The sequence below is a fragment of the Colletotrichum karsti genome (assembly GCF_011947395.1).
Source record: "Colletotrichum karsti strain CkLH20 chromosome Unknown Scaffold8, whole genome shotgun sequence".
Lineage (NCBI taxonomy): Eukaryota > Fungi > Ascomycota > Sordariomycetes > Glomerellales > Glomerellaceae > Colletotrichum > Colletotrichum karsti.
In genome coordinates, this window is record NW_024065908.1 from 566,838 (window position 1) to 586,431 (window position 19,594).

The 19,594-nt window shown below is 55.2% G+C and overlaps 6 protein-coding genes across 6 annotated transcripts; 4 read left to right on the forward strand and 2 right to left on the reverse strand.

Moving 5' to 3' along the window:
• Positions 1-614: 614 nt before the first annotated feature.
• On the forward strand, positions 615-3,790 carry CkaCkLH20_03317 (plk plk-unclassified protein kinase; the record flags this gene model as incomplete). Its single annotated transcript, XM_038886036.1, has 4 exons — positions 615-953; positions 1,009-1,457; positions 1,506-3,201; positions 3,251-3,790. 4 exons carry the CDS (start codon positions 615-617, stop codon positions 3,788-3,790), a joined length of 3,024 nt encoding a protein of 1,007 aa, XP_038748545.1.
• A 500-nt stretch (positions 3,791-4,290) lies between these two features.
• On the reverse strand, positions 4,291-5,638 carry CkaCkLH20_03318 (FAD binding domain-containing protein; the record flags this gene model as incomplete). Its single annotated transcript, XM_038886037.1, has 3 exons — positions 4,291-4,622; positions 4,701-5,004; positions 5,063-5,638. 3 exons carry the CDS (start codon positions 5,636-5,638, stop codon positions 4,291-4,293), a joined length of 1,212 nt encoding a protein of 403 aa, XP_038748546.1.
• A 559-nt stretch (positions 5,639-6,197) lies between these two features.
• CkaCkLH20_03319 (FAD dependent oxidoreductase) lies at positions 6,198-7,708 on the forward strand (the record flags this gene model as incomplete). Its single annotated transcript, XM_038886038.1, has 3 exons — positions 6,198-6,962; positions 7,032-7,598; positions 7,655-7,708. 3 exons carry the CDS (start codon positions 6,198-6,200, stop codon positions 7,706-7,708), a joined length of 1,386 nt encoding a protein of 461 aa, XP_038748547.1.
• A 697-nt stretch (positions 7,709-8,405) lies between these two features.
• CkaCkLH20_03320 (zinc finger protein) lies at positions 8,406-10,813 on the forward strand (the record flags this gene model as incomplete). Its single annotated transcript, XM_038886039.1, has 5 exons — positions 8,406-9,479; positions 9,529-9,623; positions 9,680-10,437; positions 10,490-10,693; positions 10,743-10,813. The coding sequence occupies 5 exons, from the start codon at positions 8,406-8,408 to the stop codon at positions 10,811-10,813; spliced, it is 2,202 nt and encodes a 733-aa protein (XP_038748548.1).
• A 495-nt stretch (positions 10,814-11,308) lies between these two features.
• CkaCkLH20_03321 (cytochrome p450 monooxygenase) lies at positions 11,309-12,882 on the forward strand (the record flags this gene model as incomplete). The annotated part of the gene is made up of 4 exons (XM_038886040.1): positions 11,309-11,612; positions 11,664-11,732; positions 11,787-12,389; positions 12,449-12,882. The coding sequence occupies 4 exons, from the start codon at positions 11,309-11,311 to the stop codon at positions 12,880-12,882; spliced, it is 1,410 nt and encodes a 469-aa protein (XP_038748549.1).
• A 1,992-nt stretch (positions 12,883-14,874) lies between these two features.
• On the reverse strand, positions 14,875-17,087 carry CkaCkLH20_03322 (chitin synthase activator; the record flags this gene model as incomplete). The annotated part of the gene is made up of 2 exons (XM_038886041.1): positions 14,875-15,116; positions 15,170-17,087. 2 exons carry the CDS (start codon positions 17,085-17,087, stop codon positions 14,875-14,877), a joined length of 2,160 nt encoding a protein of 719 aa, XP_038748550.1.
• Positions 17,088-19,594: the final 2,507 nt, after the last annotated feature.

Consider the following 19,594-nt stretch of genomic DNA (forward strand, 5'->3'; position numbering starts at 1 on the left):
CGTCTCCGGGGCAACGGCACACGAGACAAAGGTCAACAGCGACGGTAACACACGCCAACTGAACCCGGTCCTTCACTCCACCCCCATCACCAAAAGTTTACCGTTCGTCTCAACGGCGCATCATCCCGACAACTCTGATCCGTGTGAGTCCTCACGTCGGTCTGCCTCGATTTGGCTTTTGCTTTCAGTTCGTCTGGACTTGACGACCTCGGATTTGCTTGTTTGGTATTTTATTTTCCTTCGCACATGTTCTCGCTGCGAAGATTGTAAGTGTTTTGCTTTCCCGTTCCCCCCTTCGTGTGTCGTTGCTTCCTTCCCACCGCTGTCTCTCTGGTCTTGCACCTTTCGCTATGTGAGGTGTTCGGCAAAGCCCACCAGAAACAAACTCGCTCGCACCTTATTACACAACTTCAAAACACTCTCACCCTCGCGATATTTACAACTCAATTCTTTTCGCTTGCCTTCAATGTGCTGACGATCGCCCCCCAGGTCCCTCCACTCCACCGCCCAGGGACGATCTTGATTCTCGCCTAATTGCTTTGCTTGCTTTCCGAGAGGCCTCATATCTCTCGAGATAGCACCGACGTACCAACACGAGCGAGAGGCCGACAGCCATGGCCCATAGACTGGTGGCTAAAGGGGGAGTCGATCTGGAGGCCTTGTCGCCTAGGGACGCCAACGCTCAGCGCATGCCCAAGGCAATCGAAATGAAGACCGCGAAGCCGGTCGCCACGCTCAAGGCGGCGAAGGATAAGGAACCCCCGCCGCAGCCTCCCGCCGCCGTCGACGAGCCTCCCAGCTCCGACCGCCCTAATGGAGCGGTCTACCAGGTGGGCAGGATGCTTGGCAAGGGCGGTTTCGCCGTCTGCTACCAGGGATACCTGTTGCCGGAACGCAAAAAGTATGCTTTGAAGATTGTTCGGAGTCAGATGCCCTCCAAGATGCAGCAAAAGGTCAGTCGCGTGCCGTATCGCGGATGGAGTGTTGCTGGTCTAACGCGTCGCGCAGTTCCAAACCGAGCTTCAGATCCACTCCAAGATGAACCAGAAGAACATAGTCCAGTTCTTCAGGGCCTTCTCCTTCCACGACTGCATGTACCTGGTCCTTGAGCTCTGCACGAACGGATCCCTGATGGACATGGTCAAGAAGCGCAAGGGTCTTACCGAGCCCGAGGTTCGCTTCTACTCTGTCCAGGTTGCCGGCGCTATCAAGTACATGCATGGAAAGGGCATCATTCACCGAGATCTGAAGATGGGCAATATCTTCTTGGATCACAGGATGAACGCCAAGGTTGGAGATTTTGGACTGGCTGCATTGCTGGTTACTGGCAGGGACATGCAAACCATAAGAAGAACCACCTTGTGCGGCACACCTAACTACATTGCTCCTGAAATTCTCCAGAAGGGAAAGAAGGGCCATGACCACATGGTTGACATCTGGAGTCTGGGTATCATCATGTCAGTCAATCTTGAGGCAATCATGTGGAATATTACTGACTGAAGCAGGTTCGCTATGTTGACGTCGAAGCCACCTTTCCAATCCACGAGCACCGAGGAGATCTACCGCCGAGCGAGAGAACGCGACTACGAATGGCCGAACCCGGAAACGTCTGCAAAGTTCATCAGCCAAGAGGCCAAGGACTGCGTTGCTACGATGCTCGAGGACGCTGATATGAGACCCGACCCCGATGTTATTGTCCAGCACGACTTCTTCACCTGCGGCTACATGCCGGTAGAGGCCGACATGACCACTAGGCTTCTGACCCTGCCGCCCGACGGCTCGGAATTCTACACGACTCGCATGAGTTCACAATTGCAAGAAACCACCCACCGAAACCACCGAGATATGTGCAGAGAGTGTGGAGTTGGTCCATACGCCGCGGTACAGGTTGTCCACACTCAAACGTGGAAGGAGATGGCTGCCGAGGAAAAGTCTGGCTTGACACCCATGATTCCCCTGGGAGAGGATGTTGTCTACCGGCCCTTCGACGACTGGCTTGCTGAGAAGAGACAAGCCAACGAGAGGCGACAGGCTCGCGCGCTCGCTGCTTCGTCGTCTTCTCGCTCCGACTCCACGAGGGAGCAGCAGTTTAGCTCGTCGCAGACCGCACCCACTGGCTTGCTACGCCAGCCCCCTCAGAGCTTTGCTGCTCAACAAAGAGCTCAAAACAGGCCTCCGCCGATGGCCAGCAGCGTCAGGTCACGACCTCAACCGGAAGCACCGTCGCAGTCGGCCGAGGCTGTGCGCCCGAGATCGGTTAGGCAGCAGTCCGCGCCGGAGCCTCAGCGGACCAACACACTTGCCGAGGCGCCGCTGAGAAAATCAACTGCGACCCGCCGGACGCCGCTCCCGACGAGCCAGTCTACTGGAGCTCTCCCTAGTCAGGCCATGGTTCCACCGGCATCAAGCCAGCCTACGGTTACAATGACGGGCTTGATGGAGAATCTGAAGATTTCATCAGATAAGACCGATATGGCTTCGCTGTTTAGCCCGTCCGAGCGTCCCGAGCCGGTAGCAAGCTCGAAGCCGGATGTGGTGTTGGAGCGTCTTCGTCGCCTCCAGGCTGAATTGGAGCGTGCTTTGAATGCACGCACAATGGCCATTATCTCCTCCAAGGATGTGACCCCTCCCCACCCCAACGTGGTCGTGAAGTGGGTGGACTACACGAACAAGTTTGGTCTCGGCTATATTCTCAACGATGGCGGTGTTGGCTGCATCTTGCGCGACATCCCTACTACCGAGAGCGGCAACACCCTCATGCTCCCCTCAGCGTGTATGCTTGTGCGGGACGCTGAGAGACACATTGAGCGAAGACACGATGAAACATACCCTGAAAGACACCAGCCGCTGCCTCCCGGGCAGGAGATTCACTTCTATGAGAACAATGGCGAATCAGGCTTGTCTCGAGTTTCGGTTTCATCGAAACAATTCCGAGTCCAGGTTCATGAAGACGGCACAGCTGGCAAGCTGAACCCTGGGAAGGATGTGTACGAGCACCGCAAGAGAGAAAGGGTCATTCTCTGGAAGAAGTTCGCAAACTACATGATTGCTTATGGCAGAGACGATGCGGTGCCTGCGGAGGAGACTACTACTCGATCCCCCGAGTTTTCTGTCAACAACTCTCAGCCCTCAGACTTGGTGACGTTCTACCAACGTTTTGGCGATGTTGGTTGCTGGGTCTTTGGCGACGGCCATCTTCAGGTGAGTTACTAACATAAATTCTTCACGGGGTTGACTAACATTTTCAAAGTTCAACTTCCCCGATCACACCAAGATTGTGCTGAACGCTGCTGGAACGTGGTGCCACTTCTGGCACCTCCCCATGGATGCGGCTCACAACCTCGCGACTACTGGCAGTTTAGGAGCTGCGGCCCTCGACGAGCGAGCCATGCTGTCTTATCCCCTGCAAACATTGCTGAACTTCCAGACCAAGCCTTCGGCTAGCCGGTCTACACGTCCGACTACCACCTCGCGCCGACGCCCTGAGATTCCTGCCGAGCTTCAGGGCATCCCGGTTGCCAACGACTTCCGTCGTAAGATCGAATTCATCAAGAACGCCGTGAAGGAATGGAATATCAACGGCGGCCTGGGCAACAGCGCGATGGATCGCGAGAACCGTCTGCGCTGGGGAGGCCACCGTGAGACAGTCATGGGCAACACCCCTATCAAGGGCGTCTGGGTGACCGTTGGTGCTCGTTGGGGTGATACCAGACTGTCGGCTTACATTGATCCAACCAACCCCATGGAAATGGGAGAAGAGATCGACGAGTCCAAGAAAAGACGCCACTGAAAACGAAATTACAGCCGTCCGGTGTTGAAAGCAAGCCAGGTGCAAGAAGAAAAAAAAGACACTGCATTGTTATGGATTTTATGGATAATCATATTTCAGCCAGTTCGGCCCTCGCCGACTGGTGCTCACGAGATCACGCCATGGTCACCGAGTCGGAATGGCTTTTGGGTTGGGCATCTTTGGAGTTTGAGGTCTTTGCGGACATAGCAACGGCGTCGTGGGAGCATAATACACTGTTACGAGTATCTACGCAGCGCTGTCTAGGTTTAATCGCTCAAGTGGCATATGAATGATCCTTCTCCTGACATGCTTACTTGAATGGGCGATGAGGCCTATCACGGCAGCGATAGGATGATGTGACTTTGCCGTCGGCCTAGAAGACCATTGATATTCGTCGACAATGTACTCACAACCTTCGCTAGTAACCTTTCCACTACGCCATCAAACCCCATGTTCCGCAACATATCCGTGTCACCCCTCAAATCGACAGACGTTCGTCTCTAATGGTAGTATTGCGTAAAGTCGTGACTCAACCCTTTCGCGCCCTCTGCTAACTGATTCGCGACCGCGGGGTCGTGATTGCTCTCCCTGATCATCCGCAAAAACGCGTCCTCCTCCAACGCCCGTTCGGGATCCGTCTTACACAGCCTCCGCATGTTTGCCGTCGATACGGGGTCCGTAAACTCGCGATAGAGCCGACTGCGCACCTCGCTGTACCGATCCAGGATCGACTCGTCAGCTGCGCCGGTGGCTATCCCGTGCAGGCAGTCGTATAGGCCGCCGACGTCGAGGATGCCGCCTGTTAGGCCTAGGCCGCCGAAGGGGTTGCATACTTTTGACGTTAGTGGGCACATCTAGTCGTCGCATCGAGAAAGAGAGAGAGGGACGGAGGGTGGGATTGGGTACTCACGATGTGCGGCGTCGCCTGCGAGTAGGATCTTGCCTTGTCGAAGAGACGGGGCGAGACGCTGGTGGATTTTGTAGGGGCTGAAGTTGACGCATTTCCACCCGTCGACCTTGGGGTTTCCAGGGAGCATGTGCTCGAACTTCCGGGCTTGTCGGGAGAGGTACTCGTCCTTCGTGAGGTCCGGGACTTCTCCGTAGGTTACTCTCCAGAGGCCGTCGTTGGAGATTCGGGCCGCCATGTACCAGTTCTCGCGGCTGATGATGAAGTTGCTATCTGTGAAGCCGTATTTATCGAACGGGTAGTACGTCTGGAGAAGCCATACGATTAGCAAGCGGTGAGAACATCACGGTGCTCTTCACACTAACATTCGTCGCAACAATCTGCTCATCCCAAGTCCACCCCGGAAACTCGGCGTCTCCGAACAGCGATCGTCGAACCTGGCTATTGGCACCGTCGCAGCCGACGACATACCTCGCCGCCAGCGTCTTCGTCTCACCCAGCGCCTCCGCCTCGACGATCGCCTCCCCGTCGGTCTGTCTCACGCTCGTAACCCTATGGCCCCAGAGCACGCTGGCCCGCGGCTGCGCCAGCAGATGCCTGTACAAGATCCGGCCCAGGTGGTTGAGAGGGAGGCAGACCATGGTGTGCTTGGAGGTGCTCGTCAGCGTGGTCGTGAGGAGCTCGGCGATGGGGGTGCCGTCGGGCTTTCTCCAGGCGACGCCGTGCGGCACGAAGCCGCCCTCTGCGAGGACGTCTTGGAGAACGCCAGCACTGTCGAGGACTTCTACGGCTTCGGGGCCGTAGTGGGTTGCTCTGGGTTGCTCGTCGAGCTTGTGGGCGGCGTCGAGGAGTTGGACGTGATGTCCGGCCTTGGCGAGGAGGAGGGCTAGGAGGAGGCCGCATGGGCCTGCGCCTACGATGATAGCAAATGGCTTGGACATTTCGAGGTAGTTTACAAGGCAATCGCAGATGCAGTCTCGTACACCAAGCTGGGTTTACACTATGGACTGGCTGAGGTGGATCTGATGCTTCTTTAAATCATCTACGCTCTTGTTAACGTCTATTTTACATGGTCACATCTATTGATCATTCCAAGCCTTCTCGAGTTTCGAAATATAGACAAACACGAGATCGACGAATCCATTATGTGGTTGACTGTTTAGGAAACCTGGGCTACTGGATGATGTCTACAGACGTCGCCGAGACATCCCACATACCCCATACCCCATACCCCACACGGCAGCTCTTCCGCCATCCCACATTGCCTAATTGGGACATGACGACCAACCCACTTACACGGTGTTGCGGAGAGAAACAAGACCGTAGTCCGATCAAGTGTGAATGAATTCATGCAGTCATTTGAGATATCAAATACAGACGGGGTGGGTTGTGAACCAGTAGAAGAAATATAGATGTAGATGGTTAACTAATGCCTCTCCGGTTATCAGCACTAAATCCAATTGACCTATCTTACCCTCTTACACTTACTCGCACTGCAAAATGTCTTCTTCCAACTCCAACGTCCAAAGCGAAAGCACGACCCAGCCCTGGTGGGACGATGGACACGAAAAACACTTCGTCCCCTTGGCACCAGCCGTGCCCATAGACCCTACAGTTAACACCTGGTCACGCTTCGGTCCGACCTTTGAAGCATACGAATACTCCGGCTGGATAGACGAGAGCGTGTCTTGGAAAACGGATTGCTACATAGGAGATTGGTCGCCGCTTCTCAAAGCCCGCGTCAAGGGCCCGGAGGCCCAGGCCTTCTTCGAGTTCCTCTCCACCAACCGCTGGCCCAACTTCAAGCCCGGCCAGGCCAAGCACGCCATCTTCTGCCAGGACAACGGCTGCGTGGTCGGCGAAGGCCTCGTCCTGATGCTCGACAAGGATGACTTCATCTTTACCAGCGGACCGGGCACGGTCTGGCTGGCGTACCAGCACCGGTTCGGCAGGAGGAAGTTTGACGCCACGCTGGAACTCGTCACCAATGACTGGTTTCTCCTGCAGGTTCAGGGTCCGCGCAGCGCGAAGCTGCTCGACGAGATCACGGACGAGGGCGTCAGGGACATCAAGTTCATGCACTACAAGGAGCTCACCATACGCGGCATCAAGTTCTTGTGCTTGAGACAGGGCGTGTCGGGCGAGCTGGGGTTCGAGCTCTGGGGCCCTGCGAAGGACGCGAGGAAGATTTATACGTCCGTTGTGGAAGCCGGCAAGGCGCATAACATTCGTCAACTCGGCGCCCGGACGAAGATGGTCAATCATGTAGGCGTTCCTTCAAATTTCCTCATCTTAAAGCTGCCAATATTCTTACCAATGTCCCGTTGTTCACAGGTCGAAGCGGCTTTCGCGACACCCACTGCGGATTTCATCCCAGCCGTCCACGCGCCGGCGGACAACGCAGAGCTCGTCGACTTCCGAAAGTTCGCGAAGTCGATCGGGTACGACTTCGACCTATATGCCTCCAAAGCTAGCGGCAGCTACGGGACCGACCCTGTATTGTACCACAACACGCCCTTCGACCTGAACTGGGGCTGGCTCGTGAACCTCGACCACGAGTTTATTGGGCGCGAGGCACTCTTCAAGCTGAAAGATAACCCGCCGCGAAAGCTGGTGACGCTCGTCTGGGACAAGGATGACGTCGCAGACGTGTTCGCGTCGTTGTTCCGTCCAGAGCCGTACGAGTACATGGAGATGCCGCGGGACCTTCTTGGTAACGTCAACGGGAGCGCCGTCTCGGTAGGGGGGAAGACTGTTGGAGTTGCTGTTTCGAGATGCTACAGCTACTGGTTCAAGGAGATGATTTCCTTGGGCATCGTCCTCCAAGAGCATGCTTCGCCGGGAACGGTGGTTGAAGTGACATGGGGTAGTCAGGGTTCGAAGCAGAAAATCATCAAGGCTGTAAGAACATTCCACAGTCCGCTTTCCCGTGTTATTTTCTGACACTTCACATACAGATCGTACAGCCGGCCCCGTATAAGGAAGACAAGAGACGCTACAGCATCCTCTGAAGACAACGATTCAAGCTTCGACAGCTGTCTACTCTTCAAGGCTTTCCTGATGAAATTTGGCATTTGGACAACCTGGCTCGGCTGAAAACCTTTGAGAAGATGCACAAGAGTATGTCGGGAGTTTTGTTGCTATAGAGTCCTTGTCCAAATAGAGTCATTGGCTTGTGCAGGGTTGGTCACATAGCTCGAAGCTACCCCGCATGATCGATCTACATCCCAACGGCCCCATATATAAAAGTCCGACGACGTCGCTCTCGGAAACTTAGTGATCTCCGTCTGTGGGATATAAATACCTAACTGTGGGGTGTTGATTGTATGTTTCGTGACTACTTGCAAGTCTCAGATTGTTTGACGACCTCTTCCCATCAGAATCAACGCCCTGTTCAGACTTGCTCAGATTCGAAGCAATGCCACTCAAAACCGCACCAGGAACGTCCGTGATCTCCTTCGCCAAAGAGCCCAGGGCGGCACACAAGTGTCGTGTCTGCTTCAAGCCGTTTAAAAGGAGGGAGCACCGGACACGCCATGAGCGAAGCCGTTAGTTTCTCATTTCGATAGTTGAAGTACTTGCGCTCGGGCTCGTAGACTGACGACCGCCGCAGATACTCAAGAAAAGCCGTACACGTGTCGATTCTGTGGCCGCCGATACTCTCGCAGGTAAATGCAACGGGACGATTATCAACTTCAGCCGATACTCATGTCCACTAGTGACCTCGTGACACGGCATGAGAGAACCCTCCACGCAGACCAGTGGCAGTCACTGAATCATGACACCCCGGCCATCCCGGCGTTTGGAGAAAGAGATGGACACGAGTTGATGGATAGTTTGCTACCCGATACCATCGAATCCGTCGGCTCTCACAAAGACGCGCTGCTTGGTCTATCAACAGCTCCCGCAGACATTATCCCCGGCAACTCAGCGCCACTATTGGAATTCAAGACGACTACCACAGATGCTACGGAAGCACCACTCGATCAAAGCGTTTTTGACACATCCGATGTCAATATTGATTCATTTAATGACCTCTCTCCTAGTTTCTTCGACCCGTTTCTGGGCGATGTGTTTGATCATTTTGCCCTGCCTACTCTGGAGTGTGCGCCCGATACCACAGTAAGCCCGCAAGACTGTGCTGGTTTAGGCCAAACCACGGTAAATGATGAGGAGGTTGCGTGCCTCCAGCCTTTGACCTCGGCGGCAGAAGACTGCATGCTATCAGATACGCCAGAGAAAGAACAATACTGTCGGCCACGAATAACGAGATCGCGAATGATGGAAAAGCAAAGCATCATCTTCACGGAGAAAATGAGGGCCCATTGCATCAAAGATATGACGTTGCATCTCACACCCGAGCGACTCGGAGACTTCAAAATGCCCGACACAAGCTGTCTGCAGAAATGCCTAAACTCCTACATCGAGTCCTTCCACGTCCACTTCCCGTTCTTACACCTTGCGACCCTCGACCTCGAAACGGCCCCGAGCCCCCTGACGCTGAGCATCTGCGCCGTGGGCGCGCTCCACAGGCTCGACAGGAAGCTCGCGGCGTCGCTATACCTAATCGCGGAGCGGGTCTTAGGCATCATGGAGCTCGACGGCCTGCAAAACTGCCCGGCATTGCTGCAGGACTGGTCTAGACCCCGAGACATGCCGCCGTCGGGATCAGCGCCGCTCACCGTGGCTCAAGCTCGCCTTATACTTGTCTTCTTTGCCGCTTTCTCCGGCGAGCCGCAGTTGATACGACAGGCCCTCATTGATTGCGGCTTCCTCTCCGCTGTATGTTGCTGATGGGGTGTTCTGGGACCTATGGCGCTGATTTTGATAGGATTTTCGGGCGAGAATGTCACTCATGAGACCCGGGTCGACAACCATCGACCTGTATAAATGGGAAACCTGGGCTGAACATGAGTCGACAAAGCGGTAAGAACACTGCCACTTTTGGAAACCCCTGATACTCATGAGCTGATGTTTCATAGCTTGATGTGCAGCAGCATGATGCTCGGCAATTTACTGGTAATCACCTACGGAATAGCCCCAGGCTTCTCGATCCTCGAAGAGACAAATATTGAAATGCCCGTCGAAGACGCCCTGTGGGAAGCAAAGACCGCTTCACAATGGGAACTCCTCGCGGCGGACAGACCGCGCTCTTCCTCCTTAGATCTCCGTGAGGCCACCTCAGCCATGTTCGGCGCGCAACCGCTCGACCGCAAACCAGACGTATGCTGGCAATGGTCCCCGTTCGCTGCATCCGTAGTGCTGCACAGCGTCGCTATCGCGGTGTGGTATCTCACACAAGGCCAGCAAGCATGCCGTGGCGGCTCAACGGTCCGCGACTCCTGGGAAAGCCAAGATGCGGACCAGATCGCCGCGGCCCTCTCCAGATGCAGAGACCTGCTCGCCGAGGCCCAGGCCGGCGCCGACGGGACCTGGAACGAGGCCGAGAGCCCGCTGCTGTTCAACGCGTTCGCGATCCTGCGCGTGTCCTACGGGAGGGCGTTCATCAAGTTTCACTCCCTGGACCGCTCGCTCCTGTTCAAGGAGAGCAGCCAGGTCATCCTGCCCATCTTGAGGCGGTACTTTGAGGCCGTTCAGGACCGGGATCCCTTCATGACAATGGCGGTCGGCTGTGCTCTGGAGGGGTTTGCCATTCCGATACGAGCTGGGATTCTGCTGATGCGCAAGACAGCTGCTTTCAAGTGGAGCGTGGAACACGCGCTGGCGAGCTGGGACGCTGGTATTTTCAACTTCTTAATCCGAATCTCATCTCATGAGCTAAATGTATTCAGGCCTCCTTGTCACGAAATGGGTGTACGCTGTTGAATGCTTGCGCCGCGCGAACAAGCCCATCACGCCGGAAGAGAGGCAGGTGTTGGATAGCGTCACCCGGCTTTTAGACGAGGTCGATACCCGTGGATGTCAACGATTGTCGCTCGCCGCGGAGCTGGCTCGCATGTGGGCTAGTGTATATGATGACACGTGGGTTTGGGGAGGTATGAACGCAACCATTCGTCTCTGGATATCTTACTGAAGACTTCTTAGTTGCTCCACGGATCGGCTGGGTTCTCCGGGAACTCGCTAACATGTATGAGACGGGCATCATAGGCGTCTGAATTTAGCAGAAATCCTAGATGCATGTAAGTTTGTAGAGTCACAACCCGGCCGAGCCGGCGGCGAGTGGAACATGACTCTCATCCCCCACATCTTCATCCCGCATCGTTCTTGCATGACGGGTTTCTTAGTGCGGGATGGGAAAATTACCCTTTTGGGAATAAACACAACGCAATATGCGGAGGCTCTAGGACGAGCATATCCAATATCACGATGGAAGACAAACTGAGTCTGATGATACTTTGGTTATACTGTAGCTTTATTGCTTGAACGTATTTATCGTTTCAAATCGCGCATGTTGGCCACCCGTCTGAGTCGTCAATCACCCATGCTTTAGCAATCATCATAGGATGTCACTGCCTTCAACCACCTATCCCCTCCCAGAACCACTGCGGCTGGTTTCATACGTCGTCGCTGCACTGCTATCTGTCATTTTACTATCCCAATTCCTACTGCCTCGTCGACACGATGATCTCCCCTACATCAACCGCCCTCCCTTGTTCGACCTCTTCGGCCAGAAGACCAAGAAGCAATTCATCTTCAACGCCCGGAAGATCATGAAAAGAGGCCGCGAGCTCTTCGAGGGCAAGCCGTACAGGATGTTCACCGACGTCGGCGACCTCGTCGTCCTCCCGTCCAAGTACATCGACGACATCCGGAACGAGCCGGGGCTGAGCTTCCTGGAGTTCTTCGTCGCCAACTTCCATCCCCAGATACCCGGGTTCGAGGGCTTCGCGTTCGACGGTCGCCCGGACGAGCTCCTCCAGAGAACCATCCATAAGAGACTCACAAAACTTCTCAGTAGGAATAGTTCTCTGCTTCTATCCATCAGTTTCTGACACATCACGCAAGACCAGATCACTGCGCCCCTGGCGGCGGAGGCGAACTTTGCAACGAATCTCATTCTGGGGAAATCAAGCGGTGAGTTCGGCCTGGAAATGATAACCAATCTTCATCCTCTCTAATCTCCAAAAGCATGGCGCGAAGTGTCCCTAAAAGACACAATTCTAGACCTCGTCGCCCGCCTATCCTCGCGCGTCTTCCTCGGCGAAGAACTCTGCCGGAACCCCGACTGGCTCGCCATCTCCAAATCATACAGCGTCAACACCTTTCTCGCGGGAGACCTCCTCCGTCAGTACCCAAGCTGGCTTCGCCCCGTCGCATGCCGCTTCGTCCCCGAGTGCAAACTCCTCAGGAAGCAAGTCGCGGACGCGCGGCAGGTCATGGGCCCCGTGCTACAAAAACGGCGCGAGGACCGCCGCGCGGCCGAGGTCAACGGCGAAGCTCGACCGTCGTACAACGACACGATCCAATGGATCGAAGACGAGAGCCAGGGGAGCCCGTACGACCCCGTCGGCGCCCAGCTGGGGTTCGCCGTCGTCGCGATCAACACCACGACGGACCTGGCGACGGAGACGATGCTCCGGCTGATAAAACGGCCGCAGCTGCTAAAGGATGTGCGCGACGAGATCGAGAAGGTGCTGCTCGGCCACGGCTGGACGAAGATGGCGCTGTTCCAGATGAAGCTGCTCGACAGCGTCATCAAGGAAGCGCAGAGACTGAAGCCGCTGACCTCTGGTGCGTGTTACCTCCTCGTCGGAAATCACGTCCCTCCACTGCTGACTTCCCTCGCACAGCCACCATGAACAGGACAGCCACGCGGCGCGTGACGCTCCCCGGGGGCCTCGTCCTCGAAAAGGGCGACCGCTGCATGGCGGACCTCGGCTCCATGGTCGACCCGCGGATCTACGAGGACCCGGACGTCTTCGACGGGTACCGGTTCCTGCGGATGCGGGAGGACGCGGGGCTCGAGAGCAAGGCGCATCTGGTCAGCACGTCGTCGATCCACCTGGGCTTCGGCCACGGCCGGCACGCGTGTCCGGGCAGGTTCTTTGCTTCGAACGAGGTCAAGCTTCTGCTGTGTCACTTGTTGTACAAGTATGACTGGCAGTTTGATGGTGTGTATGAGCATGAGGCTGTTGAGTTTGGGCTGGGTCTGTCTTCCGGGGATGGTGTGAAGGTATTGTGTAGGAGGCGGGAGGATGTTGGAGTTGATATTGATGCGCTTTGATCAAATGGGGGGGGAGGAATGGCTGTCCTGCGTCCAATATGACCTACAGCACTTGGACTGGGCTTCTAGCCAGATAGATTCTATGAGATTGGTCTATACTGACCAAGGATGAAGCAGCGAGAAATATCACAACTCAAGATAAGACAGAAAACCAAAGACTGAAAATTTAAAATTGCCAGAGAAAATAGTTCTGCCATGTTTAACTTACTTTGCCCGCACCTATGGTTACTTCTCAAAGGCCAGGATGAGTGTGGCGAGCGAAGACGTAACTGCCAAAATCATCAGCAGTATCGGTAACAAGTCGCCTTTCCCATACCCTGCCATGCTTTAAACATCGTCAGTGCATCCGTCGGTTTTGAGTTGGTCCCTGGCGATGCTGCTTTCCTTATGTATGACATCGGCACACGGAATCCTACCATTCGGCTCGCGACGGAGTGTAACCCCTCTCCTTTCGAAACATGTTTTGTACCCTCTTCCTCAATTTTCGTCTCGCTGATGTTCTGTTTCTTATGGCATCTTTAGGCATCTAAGAACAGGTCATGGCGTACGCTAACTTTTCCCCTCTCCTCTGAGTGCCTAAGCACCCTCTCTTATTTAAAGACCTCTCTTCTGCCTTATGGTGGGATTGATTTTCCCATCGCGCCTGTGAGAGTCGCCGGCAGGCAGTGGCAAAGCCAACCCCAAGTTTCCGGACCGTATTGTATCACACACCAAGCCCGACTGAGTAAGTTGACGATATGTCACGGGTTGACGACACCACAAACGAACACAATGAAGTCCCAATACAAACACAATAAGACGCAGACGAAGACGAAGACCTATAAAGCCAATAGACAGAGGCTGAAAAAGGAGAAAGCCCAAAATCCCATCCCAACTCAAAAAAAAACCCAACCCACACAACCCATCCATCCCGTCTCACCATCCCAACTCCCAACAACGACATTCCCTGAACACCATGCGGCACATCCATCTGTTCAGACGATCCAAACTACTCAACGTCCGAACGCCCATCTCATACTCCTACGCGCCCATCCCTGCGTCCGTCCCTGTGTCGATTCGCCATCCTCCGACCCGCGACGCCCACGCCGGACAAGAACCCACAAGCAATCAACCTGATGTGTCTCGCGGTGGGTTCAACACGCAAGCATGCTTATGTGAACGTCCGGAAAACTCTTCGGACATTCCTGCTCAGCCATCCGGCCCAAAAAAGGGGGCTTGAACGGGGCGGACTTGTTCATATGCAGCGCCCCGGGCTGGATGGATGATCCACGTCAGACATCTCCGGACGAAACACGGCAACGGCCCGATGCAAAAGCTGCGAGACCGATGATCGTCGTCAGCCACAACAAGCCTGGATTTTGTCAGTTAGAAATTTGTCTTCTCGGAGAATGTAGTGGACATCACAGCAAGACGTTGAGTGTCTCCAAAAGAACGCCTGTCCGAGACAGGGGATTATGGTATCTCGATATGTACAGGCCTCCTCGTTCCCAGCCAGGCGTACAACGCAAACCGTGACACACAGCTTCGGCAAATAAGCCCCCCTTCTCATGAACGCCCTTTTTCGCTATGAACCCGGTCAAATGGTGCCACGAGACGGACGTATCTCGAAGCATCAGCATACCGGCCCATTCCATGCAAATGCAATCGTGAAAAACCAACCCCCGAGACAGAAAAACGCAGAAAAGATCGAGTATGCGGTGGGGTTGGGGGAGATGAGTCTTATCGTCCCTAGAGACAGACATGCAAAGAAACAGACAAGTCGAATCCTTCATTCAATGCGCAGAGGCCCCCGCACTGCGTGCCATCAAAACCGCCTTCTTTTCGTAAATGCATGGTGTGAGAAAAAAGGAAAGTCGGAAGTATCCCAGTAGGCATGGGCTCCGTCCGTTATCCAACAAAATCATTAGTGTAGTTCGGTTTTCTGGTGTCCCCTCCAACGCCGATAGTGAGAAGTGTAATTCGTTTTATGCCTCCCCCTCTTTTGAAGTTCCCTCACATCACAATGCAGTCCTTGTCGTCGGCGTTCTTCTTAATCTTACCGTTGCGCGGCGGCGCAACCTCCATCGGTGTACCGCCGCTGACGGCAGCTTGGATAATGGCCAGACGCTGTTTCGCGCGTTCATCGCCGGCGTCAGCAGCCTTCACGTACCAGACGTTGGCTTCCAGGATATCCCGTCGACATCCAATGCCCATTTCTGTGAAGTAACCGACGGCATATTGAGCCTTGACGTAGCCTGTGTATCCCAAGTTAGTACCAGTGTTATACTTGCAAATTATCGCAACATACCTAGTTCTGCAGAACGACGCGCCCATTCATAAGCCTCCTCCTCGTCCTTCTCCAGAATGGGCTCGGCTCCGACCATGTACCAAGCGCAAAGACCCATCATGGCTCCGGCATGGCCGCGTTCCGCGGCACCAGTGTAGAAGTGAACACTCAAAGCCGGGTCCCGAGGACAATTCAGCTTGCCATGTTCGTATGCTTCACCCATGCGGAAGTTAGCCTCCGGGTGGCCAAGCTCTGCCGCGGCCGTGAATAACTCGGCAGCATAGCTCTCATCGCGGAAGATGTCGTCACCGTAGCCTGTCTCATACAGACATCCCAACTGGTACGGAGCTGCGCTGTAGACGGAGTCGGCTGCCTCAGCTGCCAACTTCATCCACTTGATACCCTCACGGTAACGCTTCTCGCCCAAGTCACCCGAGAGACAGGCCTTGCCCAAGCGGGACATGGCACCGGGGTGTCGCTTCGAAGCCGACATGCGCAAGTACTGGACGGCCTTGGCAGGGTCTTTTCGGCACCCCCATCCGAACTCGTAACAGAGCGCGGCACGGTAGGCGGATTCGGCATGACCGTGCTTGGCGGCTTGGACGAACAGAGGGAAAGCCTGGTTGTAGTCCTCCTTTCCCTTGCTGAACAAGCCCGAAGCGTAGCCGTCCGCGACGTAGTATTGCGCGAACGGGTAGCCATTGTTGGCAAGCTTCGTGAGAATGCCCTTGGCTTCCTTGAGGAGTTCATGGGGAGAAGAGGGGCCGTGCTGAGGGCTGGTGTTTCCCTTGCGAGGGGCGGGCGCGCTGGGATCGAGGCCCTGGTCCTGGGCAGTGGAAATCAGGAAGACGGCAAAAGAATACTGAATGGAGAAGTCGTTGGTCTTCTTGACATTCTGGCGGTACATTTCTAGGGTCTTCTGAGTGCTAAGGAGCGACGCATTGTTACCCACAGCATTCCTGAGCTGATTATTGTCGAAATTGATGGGGGCGGGGGCCGGTTGTGGGTAGGGAACATTCAGCAGCTCTGCGTACGAAGCTGAAGCTGGTCTCGTCTCTGGGGATTTGCGAGTGCCAGATGGGGTGCGCATCTGGGCGCCACCGGGCATCAAATTAGGAGACCGCCCTCTAGGCGCATAGTCCGAGATGGCGGAGTAGGCCGAAGAAGGCCGCGGCATCGAACTTCTCCTGGTAAAGCCGGTCGGCGTCAAGTGGCGGTTGACGGGTGTCCCATCAGCATTGAGGCTCGGGTTCGAAGACGACCGACGGTCCAGCTCCTGGGGAACGCTGGCCACGCGTTGAGGAGGGTATTCTTGGTGGTGGTAGTATTGGAACATGGGGACGGACTGGTTCCCAGACATGTTGCCTTCCACGACCGAGCTTGTAGGAGAGTCGTCCTCCTTGTAATCGGACGACTCATTGTTACCGGATACGGAGCTTGCACTCGTGGTCGCGGAAGATTCGGTGGACGCCTGGTGCTGCGTGGTCGAGGCAGTCGTGTCCGACTCTCGACTTTGACGGTTGGTATCTTGGGACCGCGGTATGCTGAAGCTGTCCGACTCTTGCGTCCCCCGTTTTGCGCGGTAAATCGAATCGTTGTTTCCCTGCGTGGGTGGGCGAGAGTTTGCGGGACTCAATCGCTCGGGTTCGGCCGTGTAGGAGTTGGACGTCGCGAGAGGTGGGAGCTGCTTCCCGTCACGACTATGCAATTGCCGTCCCGGCTGGTGACTGTGTTTCGGAGGAAGAGGGGCATTTTGGCTGTGAGAGTCGACAGTGGAAAATTCTCCATGGTACGGTTGCGCCATCTCAATGTTCGCGTTGGATGGTTGGGCCCAGTTCTCGGCTTGAAAGTTCACCCTGACCGGGGAGGCGGGAGCGTCCCGAATTCTCGCCGAGCCCTTACGGCCGTCGTCGCCCATAGTCAGCCGTTCCGGTGACATGTGTGTCCTCAGATGGTTCGGGCTTGCAGTCGGAGAAACGACGGGCGTGGATGCCGTCGCCGCCGCCATTGGATTGCTCGGAAGAATACAGTTCTGGGGGGTTCAACGCCTCCGTCCCGCAATAACGGTCAAGAAGGTGCCGAGGTTGCGTCGTTGACGTTATAAGTAGACCGAAAACGCCCAACTCTATTGAATTTCGGATCGTATCGTCAGCATGGAGGTTGTGAGACGTCTGCTTTTTCCTTGTCCGTCAACTATCGAGGGAAACTGTCGGGCTCGGACGTCGCAAGGAGGAGAACAGTCGTTAGGGGGTAGGCTGGCTCGGGCTCTCTAAGCTGGGAGACAGACGGCGGAACGAGTGACAAAACGTAGTGTGTAAGAAGCCGGGTAGAAGACAAGACAGTTGCGATGTCAAGGCTGGGAACTAGCAGACTGAAGAAGTGGAAAAACGAATTAGCGGGATGTTTGTTAAAACCACCGACGTGTCTGAGAAATGTTGGTAGATATTAAGGTGAGGTTTTGAGGATGAGCCCTTGGCAGCGCAATGCGTGGTGCGTGGCATGCTCGACTTGTTATGTAAGTCATGGACGGGGGGAAACCTGGGAGACGAGGAAGGGGCGGATGGAGTGCAGAGTTGGAGTAGCGCAAGGTAGCGTCCACCTCGTAGACGGTATGGAGTAGAAGCAGCGCAATGCAATGGACAACCTAACCTGGAAAACGGCGAAGGCAGCGAAGTGCAGAGCATCAGCACCTCAGTCAGAGACACAGAGACACCCGACTGCAGCCCGGCGCGGATCCCAAGCACCAAAATGCACAGCGCACCCACTCTCACCCACTCAACCCACTCTGCCTGTCCACCCACACACCCAAGAGCACAGGGCGACCAGAATTAGCACAGCGCTGGATCGCACAGGGCGTCCGGACAATTTCACACAGCACACACAACAAGCCAGGGCCCTGTTCGGGTTTGGATCTGGGCTGGATTGGGTGGCATGGTGAAGGTGCCTTGCTAGGGGGGGAGACGCCTGCTTCTGTAGCGCAGCAGAAGACGAGGAACCAGAGGGAACCAGAGGGACACTTGACCCCAAGGTGGCTAGCCCGGGCTTGCCTTGAAAGAGGGATGGCTGATTGACAAACCGGCCTGACCATTGACAAGGCAGGTACGGTCCGGATGGTGCAAGGTAGCTCCAATCTTGGAGGGAGGGAACACGAAGGGAACGGGAATACGGTACCAGAGACGAGGGAGGCGACACGTACAACGGACACCCCAGAAATCCTGTCAGCCAAAGTGACGTCGTGGACGTGGACCACAAAGAAAGACGTTGTTGGCTTCGAGCCTGACCCTGAGCTTTGAGAAAGCTTGAGCTTGAGCTTGAGCTTGAACCTGTCAAGCGGACGAAGTTGACGAGACGGGAAAAGGGTGAATTCGACTTCTGCAGTTGATCGATCGGTCGGTCGGTCGGTCGGTAGGTGGTCGAGAACAATAAGAACTGTTTCGCGGAGACCGGAACTCAGAGAGTAATATAACAAGACCAAGACTGAATGTGAATGGCGCAAGGAGGCACGAATAATGTATGCAATAGTTCGGATTTCTGAGCTGCAACAACTCGGACGGGTAGACAGCACAGGGCACTTCTTCCACGCAACCGAACGGTCCTGAGTCGAGGGGCAACCTGGGACGGGACGGTCTAGAGCGAACCGGGAGTGCCGGCAGGAGGGATGTAGTAGTCCGAGTGACTGATGTTTGGTGATGCAAGTGGAAGGATGGATGATGTTGAGGCAAACCGCAAAAAAGAGGAAAGAAGAACAGAGAGCCGAGCATGGACTGCTTTGGCTGCACTTTACCATCCAGTCTCCGAGGCCCGGGAGAGGAAGAACAACCTTACGACATGAGATGGGATGGAAGGCCACCTTACACTAGCACTCACACTCATAACCTGAGGGATGAGCACAGAAAGCAAGTACAAAAAAGTAAGGCTACATACACATGCAGTCAGCATCAGCAAGGACGTGCCAAGATGATGGGACGGACGTAAGGTAAGGTAGCTGGGATACAGATCAGATACTTGGGAGAGCCGCAGCCGCAGCTGGAACTGGAGCTGGAGTTGCCTTGGAGCTGAAGCCGAAGTCGAAGCTGGGGGTCTAACAAGCGAGAAGCCGTCGCACCGGGACGCTGGGAAAGACGGGTTACGTCGCCAGTTGAACGCGAATCCATGGCCTCGGGCGCAATTGACTCTCGTCTCTTCTGCCTTGCGCCTTGCGCCTTGCTCCGGCCATTCGGTCTCATGTCATCCTCATCCCAATCCTCGTCATCCTACGGTTGCTCTGGACAGATGGATAGGCCACTCTCTAATTACAGACTACAGACAACCTCGGAGTCATGTCAAGGTACGTCTCAACTCGTAAGGCAGCCTTACGTCCGACGCAAAATTGTCGGTGTATGTACTTTGACGCTCGTGGTGCAATTGGTAATTGAGGTGGCGTCCAATGTTCGAAGCGGCGCAAAG